Source organism: Colletotrichum jinshuiense, chromosome 1 (genome assembly GCF_051148585.1).
Source record: "Colletotrichum jinshuiense chromosome 1, complete sequence".
Lineage (NCBI taxonomy): Eukaryota > Fungi > Ascomycota > Sordariomycetes > Glomerellales > Glomerellaceae > Colletotrichum > Colletotrichum jinshuiense.
The window spans coordinates 1,339,351-1,352,195 of record NC_139302.1 but is presented as its reverse complement, the minus strand read 5'-3'; the positions used below and the strand labels follow the sequence as shown (position 1 = coordinate 1,352,195).

Genomic DNA, 12,845 nt, shown 5'->3' with positions numbered 1-12,845 from the left:
CCATTCCAGGAATCTAGGTTGGGTACAGTCAACTGCTGATGATCAGCTCCCGCTCGCACCATGCTTCCATCCGCTGTAGGCCTGGCCATTGGGGCCGCCCTGCTACCTGCCTTTGCCAACGCCCAGCTTAGCCAGGCAGCCCCAGGCATCGGAGAGTATCTGCAGTGCTCCCTCATCGATAACTTCAACACCATCTTTGAGAGGGTCATCGACGACATCAACATCACGCCCATAGGATGTCAGGTCTTCTGTATATCGACACTGAAGCGCTCGTACGCTGCAGTCTACGGCGATGCGTGTTACTGCACCAAGGACCCGATGCCTGCGGAGCCCTCGATCACGATCCTCCCCGAGACCCTGTGTAACACGCCTTGTCTCAACGGTGGACTCGATGCCAGGTGCGGCGGCCTTGCGTTCGGCGCCGTCAACCTTTACAGGAGCTTGCTTGATGCGCTACTCAATCCGTTGTCGACGACTGCGACGACCGCCAGTAGCAGCAGCAGCTCTGCATCATCATCAAGCAGCAGCCCGAGCAGCAGTAGCAGTTCTGCATCATCAACAAGCAGCAGCACTAGTGCCAGCAGCAGCTCTTCGTCGTCGACAAGCAGCAGCACCAGTAGAAGTTCCTCGTCATCATCTACAAGCAGCAGCAGCAGCAGCAGCTCTTCGTCGTCAACAAGCAGCAGTACGAGCAGAAGCAGTTCCTCATCGTCTGCAAGCAGCAGCAGCAGCAGTCCCAGCAGCAGCAGTTCGTCGTCATCGGCGAGCAGTACTAGCAGGTCCAGCAGCAGTAATAGTGCAAGCAGCACCAGCAACAGCAACAGTGCAAGCAGCACCAGCAACAGTGCTAGCAGTTCGAGTAGGAGCAGCAGTGCCAGCAGCACCAGCAACAGCGCAAGCAGCTCCAGCAACAGCGCAAGCAGTTCCAGTAGCAGCAACAGTGCAAGCAGTTCCAGTAGCAGCAACAGTGCAAGCAGCTCCAGCAACAGTGCTAGCAGTTCCAGTAGGAGCAGCAGTGCCAGCAGCACCAGCAACAGCGCAAGCAGCTCCAGCAACAGCAACAGTGCAAGCAGTTCCAGTAGCAGCAACAGTGCAAGCAGCTCCAGCAACAGTGCTAGCAGTTCCAGTAGGAGCAGCAGTGCCAGCAGCACCAGCAACAGCGCAAGCAGCTCCAGCAACAGCGCAAGCAGTTCCAGTAGCAGCAACAGTGCAAGCAGCTCCAGCAACAGTGCTAGCAGTTCCAGTAGGAGCAGCAGTGCCAGCAGCACCAGCAACAGCGCAAGCAGCTCCAGCAACAGTGCAAGCAGTTCCAGTAGCAGTAACAGCGCAAGCAGCTCCAGCAACAGTGCCAGCAGTTCTACTAGAAGCAGCAGCGCCAGCAGCACTAGTAACAGTGCAAGCAGCTCTAGCAACAGTGCAAGCAGCTCTAGCAACAGCGCAAGCAGTACCAGCAACAGCGCAAGCAGTTCTACAAGAAGCAGCAGCGCCAGCAGCTCCAGCAACAGTGCTAGCAGTTCCAGCAATAGCGCCAGCAGTTCCAGCAATAGCGCCAGCAGCTCTAGCAATAGCGCCAGCAGTTCTACAAGAAGCAGCAGCGCCAGCAGCTCCAGCAACAGTGCTAGCAGCTCTAGCAACAGTGCCAGCAGCTCTAGCAATAGTGCAAGCAGTTCCAGCAACAGCGCAAGCAGCTCTACTAGAAGCAGCAGCGCCAGCAGCACTAGTAACAGTGCAAGCAGCTCTAGCAACAGTGCAAGCAGCTCTAGCAACAGCGCCAGCAGCACCAGCAACAGCGCAAGCAGCTCTAGCAATAGTGCCAGCAGCTCCAGCAACAGTGCCAGCAGTTCTACTAGAAGCAGCAGCGCCAGCAGCACCAGTAACAGTGCAAGCAGCTCTAGCAACAGCGCAAGCAGCTCTAGCAACAGTGCCAGCAGCTCTAGCAATAGTGCAAGCAGTTCCAGCAACAGCGCAAGCAGCTCTACTAGAAGCAGCAGCGCCAGCAGTTCTAGCGCCAGCAACAGTAACAGCGCCAGCAGCAGCAGTGCCAGCAATAGCAACAGCGCCAGCAGTTCCAGTGCCAGCAATAGTGCCAGCAGTAGCAGTGCCAGCAACAGCAACAGCGCCAGCAGCAGCAGTGCTAGTAACAGCGCCAGCAGTAGCAGTGCTAGCAACAGCAACAGCGCCAGCAGCACGAGTGCTAGCAACAGCGCCAGCAGCAGCAGTGCCAGTAATAGCAACAGCGCCAGCAGTTCCAGTGCCAGCAATAGTGCCAGCAGTAGCAGTGCCAGCAACAGCAACAGCGCCAGCAGCAGCAGTGCTAGTAACAGCGCCAGCAGTAGCAGTGCTAGCAACAGCAACAGCGCCAGCAGCACGAGTGCTAGCAACAGCGCCAGCAGCAGCAGTGCCAGTAATAGCAACAGCGCCAGCAGTTCCAGTGCCAGCAATAGTGCCAGCAGTAGCAGTGCCAGCAACAGCGCCAGCAGTACCAGCGCCAGCAACAGCAACAGTGCTAGCAGTAGCAGTGCTAGTAACAGCAACAGCGCCAGCAGCAGCAGTGCAAGCAACAGCAATAGTGCCAGCAGTTCCAGCGCCAGTAATAGCAACAGCGCAAGCAGTTCCAGCGCCAGCAACAGCGCCAGCAGCAGCAGCGCCAGCAACAGCAACAGCGCCAGCAGCACCAGTGCCAGCAACAGCAACAGTGCTAGCAGTTCCAGTGCCAGCAATAGTGCCAGCAGTTCTAGTGCAAGCAACAGCAACAGTGCAAGCAGTTCAAGTGCAAGCAACAGCAATAGCAGCAGCGCCAGCAGCAGCAGCGCCAGCAACAGTGCCAGCAGTTCTAGTGCAAGCAACAGCAACAGCGCCAGCAGTAGCAGTGCCAGCAACAGCAACAGTGCCAGCAGCAGCAGTGCCAGCAACAGCAACAGTGCTAGCAGTTCTAGTGCAAGCAACAGCAACAGCGCCAGCAGCAGCAGTGCCAGCAATAGCAATAGTGCCAGCAGTTCTAGTGCAAGCAACAGCAACAGCGCCAGCAGTAGCAGTGCCAGCAACAGCAACAGTGCCAGCAGCACTAGTGCAAGCAACAGCAACAGTGCCAGCAGCACTAGTGCAAGCAACAGTGCCAGCAGCACCAGCGCCAGCAACAGCAACAGCGCCAGCAGCAGCAGTGCCAGCAACAGCAACAGTGCTAGCAGTTCTAGTGCAAGCAACAGCAACAGCGCCAGCAGCAGCAGTGCCAGCAATAGCAATAGTGCCAGCAGTTCTAGTGCAAGCAACAGCAACAGCGCCAGCAGTAGCAGTGCCAGCAACAGCAACAGTGCCAGCAGCACTAGTGCAAGCAACAGCAACAGCGCAAGCAGCAGCAGTGCTAGTAACAGCAACAGCGCCAGCAGCACTAGTGCAAGCAACAGCAACAGCGCAAGCAGCAGCAGTGCCAGCAACAGCAACAGTGCTAGCAGTTCCAGTGCCAGCAATAGTGCCAGCAGTAGCAGTGCCAGCAACAGCAACAGTGCCAGCAGCACCAGCGCCAGCAACAGCAACAGTGCCAGCAGCACTAGTGCAAGCAACAGCAACAGCGCAAGCAGCAGCAGTGCTAGCAACAGCAACAGCGCCAGCAGCACGAGTGCTAGCAACAGCGCCAGCAGCAGCAGTGCCAGTAATAGCAACAGCGCCAGCAGTTCCAGTGCCAGCAATAGTGCCAGCAGTAGCAGTGCAAGCAACAGCGCCAGCAGCAGCAGCGCCAGCAACAGCAACAGCGCCAGCAGTAGCAGTGCCAGCAACAGCAACAGTGCCAGCAGCACCAGCGCCAGCAACAGCAACAGTGCCAGCAGCACCAGCGCCAGCAACAGCAACAGCGCCAGCAGCACTAGTGCCAGCAACAGCAACAGTGCCAGCAGTTCCAGCGCCAGCAACAGTGCCAGCAGCACCAGTGCCAGCAACAGCAACAGTGCCAGCAGCACCAGTGCTAGCAACAGCAACAGCGCCAGCAGTTCTAGTGCAAGCAACAGCAATAGTGCCAGCAGTTCCAGTGCTAGCAACAGCGCCAGCAGTAGCAGTGCCAGCAACAGCAACAGTGCCAGCAGCACCAGCGCCAGCAACAGCAACAGCGCCAGCAGCAGCAGTGCCAGCAACAGCAACAGTGCTAGCAGTTCTAGTGCAAGCAACAGCAACAGCGCCAGCAGCAGCAGTGCCAGCAACAGCAATAGTGCCAGCAGTTCCAGCGCCAGTAATAGCAACAGCGCAAGCAGCACCAGTGCCAGCAACAGCAACAGTGCTAGCAGTTCTAGTGCTAGTGACAGTAATAGTGCAAGCAGCAATAGTGCCAGCAGCACCAGCGCCAGCAATAGCAACAGTGCCAGCAGCTCTAGTGCAAGCAACAGCAACAGCAATAGCGCCAGCAGCAGCAGTGCAAGCAACAGCAATAGTGCCAGCAGTTCCAGCGCCAGTAATAGCAACAGCGCAAGCAGCACCAGTGCCAGCAACAGCAACAGTGCTAGCAGTTCTAGTGCAAGCAACAGCAACAGCAACAGCGCAAGCAGCACCAGCGCCAGCAACAGTGCCAGCAGTTCTAGTGCAAGCAACAGTGCAAGCAGTTCAAGTGCAAGCAACAGCAACAGCGCCAGCAGCAGCAGCGCCAGCAACAGCAACAGCGCCAGCAGCAGTAGTGCAAGCAACAGCGCCAGCAGCACAAGTGCTAGCAACAGCGCCAGTAGCAACAGCAATAGTGCCAGTAGTTCTAGTGCCAGCAACAGTGCCAGCAGCACGAGTGCAAGCAACAGCAACAGTGCAAGCAGCAGCAGTGCAAGCAACAGCAACAGTGCCAGCAGTTCCAGCGCCAGTAATAGCAACAGCGCTAGCAGTTCCAGCGCCAGCGACAGCAATAGTGCAAGCAGTAATAGCGCAAGCAGCACCAGTGCTAGCAATAGTAACAGTGCCAGCAGCAACAGCGCCAGCAGTACCAGCGCCAGCAATAGCAACAGCGCCAGCAGTTCAAGTGCAAGCAACAGCGCCAGCAGCAGCAGTGCTAGCAATAGCAACAGCGCAAGCAGTTCTAGTGCTAGTGACAGTAATAGTGCAAGCAGCAATAGTGCCAGCAGCACCAGCGCCAGCAATAGCAACAGTGCCAGCAGCTCTAGTGCAAGCAACAGCAATAGTGCTAGCAGCTCTAGTGCTAGCAACAGCAACAGCGCCAGTAGCACAAGTGCAAGCAACAGCAATAGTGCCAGCAGCTCTAGTGCTAGTAACAGCAACAGCGCCAGTAGCAATAGCAACAGCGCCAGCAGCACCAGTGCCAGCAACAGCGCCAGCAGTTCTAGTGCAAGCAACAGTGCAAGCAGTTCAAGTGCAAGCAACAGCAACAGCGCAAGCAGCAGTAGTGCCAGCAACAGCAACAGTGCCAGCAGCACCAGCGCCAGCAACAGCAACAGCGCCAGCAGTTCAAGTGCAAGCAACAGCAATAGCAATAGTGCCAGCAGCACCAGCGCCAGCAACAGCAACAGCGCCAGCAGTACAAGTGCAAGCAACAGCAATAGCAATAGTGCCAGCAGCACCAGCGCCAGCAACAGCAACAGCGCCAGCAGTTCAAGTGCAAGTGATAGCAATAGTGCCAGCAGCAATAGCGCAAGCAGCACCAGTGCCAGCAACAGCAATAGCGCCAGCAGCACAAGTGCAAGCAACAGCAATAGTGCCAGCAGCTCTAGTGCTAGTAACAGCAACAGCGCCAGTAGCAATAGCAACAGCGCCAGCAGTACAAGTGCAAGCAACAGCGCCAGCAGTTCCAGTGCAAGTGATAGCAACAGTGCCAGCAGCAATAGCGCAAGCAGCACCAGTGCCAGCAACAGCAATAGCGCCAGCAGTTCCAGCGCCAGTAATAGCAACAGCGCTAGCAGTTCCAGCGCCAGCGACAGCAATAGTGCAAGCAGTAATAGCGCAAGCAGCACCAGTGCTAGCAATAGTAACAGTGCCAGCAGCAACAGCGCCAGCAGTACCAGCGCCAGCAATAGCAACAGCGCCAGCAGTTCAAGTGCAAGCAACAGCGCCAGCAGTTCCAGTGCAAGTGATAGCAACAGTGCCAGCAGCAATAGCGCAAGCAGCACCAGTGCCAGCAACAGCAATAGCGCCAGCAGCAGCAGTGCAAGCAACAGCGCCAGCAGTAGCAGTGCTAGCAACAGCAACAGTGCTAGCAGTTCTAGTGCAAGCAACAGCAACAGCGCAAGCAGCAGTAGTGCCAGCAACAGCAACAGTGCCAGCAGCACCAGCGCCAGCAACAGCAACAGCGCCAGCAGTAGCAGTGCCAGCAATAGCAACAGTGCAAGCAGTTCAAGTGCAAGCAACAGCAATAGCAACAGCAATAGCGCAAGCAGCACCAGCGCCAGCAACAGCGCCAGCAGTTCTAGTGCAAGCAACAGTGCAAGCAGTTCAAGTGCAAGCAACAGTGCAAGCAGTTCAAGTGCAAGCAACAGCAACAGCGCCAGCAGCAGTAGTGCCAGCAACAGCAACAGTGCTAGCAGCTCTAGTGCCAGCAACAGCAATAGTGCCAGCAGTTCTAGCGCCAGCAACAGCAACAGCGCCAGCAGCAGCAGTGCAAGCAACAGCAATAGTGCCAGCAGTACTAGCGCCAGCAATAGCAACAGCGCCAGCAGTTCCAGTGCCAGCAACAGTGCCAGCAGCACCAGCGCCAGCAACAGCAACAGCGCCAGCAGCAGCAGTGCAAGCAACAGCAATAGTGCCAGCAGTACTAGCGCCAGCAATAGCAACAGCGCCAGCAGTTCCAGTGCCAGCAACAGTGCCAGCAGCACCAGCGCCAGCAACAGCAACAGCGCCAGCAGTTCAAGTGCAAGTGATAGCAATAGTGCCAGCAGCAATAGCGCAAGCAGCACCAGTGCCAGCAACAGCAACAGCGCCAGCAGCAGCAGTGCAAGCAACAGCAACAGCGCCAGCAGCAGCAGTGCCAGCAACAGTGCCAGCAGTTCCAGTGCCAGCAACAGTGCCAGCAGCAGCAGTGCAAGCAACAGTGCCAGCAGTAGCAGTGCAAGCAACAGCAATAGTGCCAGCAGTTCCAGCGCCAGCAATAGCAACAGCGCCAGCAGTTCCAGTGCCAGCAACAGTGCCAGCAGCACCAGTGCCAGCAACAGCAACAGTGCCAGCAGCACCAGTGCTAGCAACAGCAACAGCGCCAGCAGTTCTAGTGCAAGCAACAGCAATAGTGCCAGCAGTTCCAGTGCTAGCAACAGCGCCAGCAGTTCCAGTGCCAGCAACAGCAACAGTGCTAGCAGTTCCAGTGCCAGCAATAGTGCCAGCAGTTCCAGTGCCAGCAACAGTGCCAGCAGCAGCAGTGCAAGCAACAGCGCCAGCAGTAGCAGTGCCAGCAATAGCAACAGTGCCAGCAGTTCCAGCGCCAGCAACAGCAACAGCGCCAGCAGCAGCAGTGCAAGCAACAGCAATAGTGCTAGCAGTACTAGCGCCAGCAATAGCAACAGCGCCAGCAGTTCCAGTGCCAGCAACAGTGCCAGCAGCACCAGTGCCAGCAACAGTGCTAGCAGCACCAGCGCCAGCAACAGCAACAGCGCAAGCAGCACTAGTAACAGTGCTAGCAACAGCAACAGCGCCAGCAGTAGCAGCGCCAGTCCTAGCAGTAGTTCTGGCGCTGGCATCATTACTTCCCTAATTGACCAAGCAGTTCCAGGCTTAGGAGAGGCCGTGGGGTACGCCCTCGTTGGCAACTTTGACACCTTTTTTGAGAAGGCTACAGATGGCATTAACATCACGCCCATAGGATGTCAGGTCTTCTGTTTCTCTACACTGACGCGCACATACGCTGCAGTCTCTGGCGGTGCCTGCTTCTGTAGTGTAAGCCCGGCGTCAGGCCAGCCTGCAATCAGTCTCCTTCCTGACTACCTATCCAACACGGTTGGGGCTGTCGCCCTTTTCAGGAACTTGCTTACTCCATCAGCAACTGCAAGCAACAGTGCAGGCAGCGCTACTAACAGCGCTACCAACAGTGCCAGCAGTGCTACCAACAGCAACAGCGCCAGCAGTGCAAGCAACAGTGCCAGCAGTGCCACCAACAGCAACAGCGCCAGCAGTGCAAGCAACAGTGCCAGCAGTGCCACCAACAGCAACAGCGCCAGCAGTGCAAGCAACAGTGCCAGCAGTGCCACCAACAGCAACAGCGCCAGCAGTGCAAGCAACAGTGCCAGCAGTGCCACCAACAGCAACAGCGCCAGCAGTGCAAGCAACAGTGCCAGCAGTGCCACCAACAGCAACAGCGCCAGCAGTGCAAGCAACAGTGCCAGCAGTGCCACCAACAGCAACAGCGCCAGCAGTGCAAGCAACAGTGCCAGCAGTGCCACCAACAGCAACAGCGCCAGCAGTGCAAGCAACAGTGCCAGCAGTGCCACCAACAGCAACAGCGCCAGCAGTGCAAGCAACAGTGCCAGCAGTGCCACCAACAGCAACAGCGCCAGCAGTGCAAGCAACAGTGCCAGCAGTGCCACCAACAGCAACAGCGCCAGCAGTGCTACCAACAGCAACAGTGCCAGCAGTGCAAGCAATAGTGCCAGCAGTGCTACCAACAGCAACAGTGCCAGCAGTGCTACCAACAGCGCCAGTAGTGCAAGCAACAGTGCCAGCAGTGCCACCAACAGCAACAGTGCCAGCAGTGCAAGCAATAGTGCCAGCAGCGCCAGCAACAGCAACAGCGCCAGCAGTGCAAGCAACAGTGCCAGCGCGAGCAGTGCTCCAAGCAACAGTGCCAGCGCGAGCAGTGCCCCAAGCAACAGTGCCAGCGCGAGCAGTGCCCCAAGCAACAGTGCCAGCGCGAGCAGTGCCCCAAGCAACAGTGCCAGCGCGAGCAGTGCCCCAAGCAACAGTGCCAGCGCGAGCAGTGCCCCAAGCAATAGTGCTAGCGCGAGCAGTGCCCCAAGCAACAGTGCCAGCGCGAGCAGTGCCCCAAGCAATAGTGCTAGCGCGAGCAGTGCCCCAAGCAACAGTGCCAGCGCGAGCAGTGCCCCAAGCAACAGTGCCAGCGCTAGTAGTGCTTCTAGAACCACCGCTGCCAGTGCTAGCAGCGCCAGCAACCCGCCCTCATCGACTTTTACCACTTCAGTTGTTTCATCGTCACGCGCCAGCGCTTCAGCCAGTTCCACTCGTTAATTTCAAGCGCTAAGCATCATAATCAAATAATATAAAGGAAAGAGCTCACTCCCTCCCCTATTTCAAAATCTATAATCGGGCTGGGTATAATTTAAAGATTAATAACATAGGAGGGGATATTAATCTAAAAGGGGGAGGTCTTTTCTAAGTCATTCTTTTAATACGCGAATCACTTACGCAAGGCATTATACCTTGTACGCATTTGATATCTAAAGGTTTAATCATAATATTGTACCTTTTAATAGATAGATAGAAACAAATCAGTTTTCTCTCAGATTAATCTTGCCAGGCTCAACACAGGCTGGTCAAGTGCTGGTGTGACATGGTCTTTTATATTCGCAGTCTTACTGCCAAACCGTAGTCTCCTTCACTTATCAGAACCGGGTAGCGGCCGGGAGGACTTTGTCACTTTTACTCTATGCGAATGCCAGTGTTCTCGGTAACAGACTTAGGACATGACCTAACTCTCCTGTGGCGATATGTTTGGTTTAGTCAGTACACGACTAGGAATATCGGTTAATAACCAGGAAATTATTAGGTGTTTTGGGTGAGCGAAGACCACGAGCGTACCAATTACATCGAAAGTCCATCCGGAGGCGGAGTCCGTCCAGTCACTGTTGATGAGGTATTGGTTGATAAATAATATCTTCTCGTTCACATAAGGTATGAGGTCATTTTGGTGTGAGTGAAAGCGATACATGTGTGCGTGTAAGGTTGACGAGGTAGCTGGGTACGGTATCGAACTCTCAACTACCAAGGAAGACAATGTTTGTACAGATATTAACGCCGGGTTAGATTTAGACTTTAGAAACAGGCACTTGCAAAAACTCTTCATTGGGAAAAGTCAGCTTCGATGTGTCAAGCTGTTGACTGGAATATCATACAACATTTTGTCCCTCTGCGTGTACAACCATACGAGAATACGAAGATGCTGGACATGACAGTCACATGTCACCACAGCTTGAAGCAACTCGTGATGGCCCGACATTGAATGTGTGAAACCTGTAGTTTACGGGGGTTCTGAAACTGGAAACACCCGATGAATACGGAGGTGTCGCGCTGTCAGGATCTAGATCGCCAAGAAGCGGGTAGGACCCCAGATGCCTGTTTTCTGTCAGTTGCTCCACGCCGCCGATAGCGCCGTGCATGAGGTCCCCGCAATACCCGCATTTGTCCCCGCTCCACCGAACATGCCGGAGTGCTGTTTGGAAAACAATAAGCTGATAGCTGGAGATAGATAGATACGATTACTTATCAAGGCCCCTGCGGAGCTATCATTGACGCCGGTGACATGTATGTTGAACTGGAGCAGGTTTGATGGTCCCAGCAGAAGCCAAATGGAGGTGAGTCGATTGCAGATTGTGTGGATTCCCATCCTTGTCCAGGGACACCGTGTAAAGCGAGCTCAATGGTATTAATAAACTTATTTACCATGAAGAAGACCTTGTGAGAAAACATAAAATTCTCTTGCACAGCCTGATATACAGTGCTGTCTCTTTCCTCTGCGCATTTGCTTTTTTAGAGGGCGTCCTGCAACACCGGTATTTGCACTCCATTTCATGATGGCGCCGACGGTCCGCACGCTCGACCTGGACAACAGCTCCGCGGCATACTACGCACCTGCAACTGTAACTTCGCCAGCCACAAAACTGGTTCATGTTTCCGGCCAGCCCGGAAATACGAAAGATGGTTTGATCCCAAATGACTATGAGTCGCAAATCCATCTGGCGCTGCTCAATTTGCGCAAGATCATCCTCGTTGCGGGCGCATCTGTCAAGGATATTGTTAAACTCACGCTTCTCATCGTCGACTACGACGGCTCAACTCGCAAGCACACGCGTCATATCCAACGCTTCCTAGGTGGCCATCGACCGGCAATCACTCTCATACCGGTAACCAAGTTAGCAGTCTCGACCTGGCTGTTTGAGATCGACGCCGTCGTCGCGGTTCCCCAATCCCCCGCGGGGGCTCATCGCCTTGCTCTGACCGATGCCAAGGAGTCAGTAGACGTTGTCATCATTGGCGCTGGCCTAGCTGGTTTATCCGCTGCCCGGGACGTCCTGAACAGTGGTCTCTCCTGCGTTGTGCTGGAGGCGCGTAACCGCGTCGGCGGAAAGACGTGGAGCGAACCGTTGCAAGAGGGGCAGCCTGGTGTTGTCGACCTTGGGGCAGCATGGATTAATGACACTAACCAAAGCCGGGTCTACGCCTTGGCTAAAGAATATGGAGCCGAGCTGATCGAGCAAAACACCAACGGCAACGTAGTTCTACAGAATTTTGACGGGAAGTGCTCGCCTTTCCCTTATGGAGAACTACCCTTCGTAAGTTTTGCCGCTATACCCCAGCCGAGCATGCAGCCAGGAGTATCTTATGTGGCTCCATGCTAGACGACATTATTCTAACCGGAGGCTTACCGGTCACAGTTGGACGAGGCCACCCGCAAAGGATTGGTAGGCATTCGCGATATGGTTGAAGCCGATTGCCAAGTCGTCGATACGTGGAGGCCTAAGGACACCAGCTTGGACAGTCTGACATTTGCGGCTTATTTGCGCTTCCGAGGTGCCGACGACGTAGCGATAGCTACTGCTAATGTATGGACCCGTGCCATGCTGGGCCAAGAGGCAACAGACGTTTCCGCGCTTTACTTTCTTAACTACTGCAAATCGGGCGGGGGCTTGTTGCAGATGCGTTCCGACCGCAAGGATGGCGGCCAATATTTGCGCGTACGCCAGGGCACACAGCTCTTCTCGAAAGGTCTAGCTTCGTCATTGCCCGACGGAACCGTACGACTAAACCGACCCGTTCGTGCTATCGTCATGGACGGCCATCCCGGAGATGGCCGCTACGGTGTCAAGATTCAGACAGACGAGGGAGTTTTTGCTGCTCGCAAGGTGATTACCACCATCCCCGGTCCGGCCCTCAGAAACATCAGCTTCCAGCCAGCCCTACCTCTCCCTAAACAGGCATGGATAGAGTCCCTCAACTACGGTTACTATACGAAGGCCATGATGGAGTTCAAATCACCCTTTTGGATTGATCGTGGCTTCTGCGGCCTCACGCAATCGTTTGTGGGCCCTGCCAGTGTTATCCGTGATACCTGCATTCCGGCCGACTCCAAGTACGTCTTGACGTGCTTCATGGCGGGCGACCACGGTAGAGGTTGGGCGACGCTTGATACTCCCGCTAGAGAGACGATGCTGCTTGCTCAGCTGGCGCAGCTGTTTGGTTGTGAGGATATTCAGAGCCAGTTTGTCCGGATGAGCACGTACGAGTGGGTCAAGGATGAGTGGTCCGGCTGGGGCTGTCCTTGTACGTCGCTCGCGCCTGGCGTGCTTGACACACTTGGCGGGGACTGCCTCCGACAGCCTTGCGGAGACTTGCATTTTGCAGGCACAGAAACGGCAGGCGAGTGGAAAGGGTACATGGAGGGTGCAATCAGGAGTGGGGAGCGTGCTGCTGCCGAGGTTGTCGAGTCGTTGACGAGTACCAGCGGCGCCTCTCGGCTTTAGTGAAGGGGATATGACAGGATCCGAAAGAAATGTTTCATTGTGATTCTACTTCATGGGTACTCTCATAAATATTTGCTTCATATAATACGACCACTGAGATGTGAGAACCAAGATCTGCACTTGTGGAAAGGGACATCGCTCCAAACGGACAGGACAAGAGGAAGGCGGGCAAAAAAAAAAAAAACTCCA

General features: G+C 55.3%; 3 protein-coding genes across 3 annotated transcripts; 2 read left to right on the top strand and 1 right to left on the bottom strand.

Moving 5' to 3' along the window:
- Positions 1-60: 60 nt before the first annotated feature.
- Positions 61-776, top strand: EsH8_I_000361 (uncharacterized protein; the record flags this gene model as incomplete). The annotated part of the gene is made up of 2 exons (XM_083267774.1): positions 61-423; positions 621-776. 2 exons carry the CDS (start codon positions 61-63, stop codon positions 774-776), a joined length of 519 nt encoding a protein of 172 aa, XP_083118212.1.
- Positions 777-1,360: 584 nt separating this feature from the next.
- EsH8_I_000360 (beta strand repeat-containing protein) lies at positions 1,361-9,349 on the bottom strand (the record flags this gene model as incomplete). The annotated part of the gene is made up of 10 exons (XM_083267773.1): positions 1,361-1,384; positions 1,449-1,912; positions 1,980-2,734; positions 2,782-2,998; positions 3,066-4,561; positions 4,924-5,017; positions 6,873-7,656; positions 7,981-9,046; positions 9,096-9,156; positions 9,325-9,349. The coding sequence occupies 10 exons, from the start codon at positions 9,347-9,349 to the stop codon at positions 1,361-1,363; spliced, it is 4,986 nt and encodes a 1,661-aa protein (XP_083118211.1).
- A 1,360-nt stretch (positions 9,350-10,709) lies between these two features.
- On the top strand, positions 10,710-12,656 carry EsH8_I_000359 (uncharacterized protein; the record flags this gene model as incomplete). Its single annotated transcript, XM_083267772.1, has 2 exons — positions 10,710-11,468; positions 11,571-12,656. 2 exons carry the CDS (start codon positions 10,710-10,712, stop codon positions 12,654-12,656), a joined length of 1,845 nt encoding a protein of 614 aa, XP_083118210.1.
- Positions 12,657-12,845: the final 189 nt, after the last annotated feature.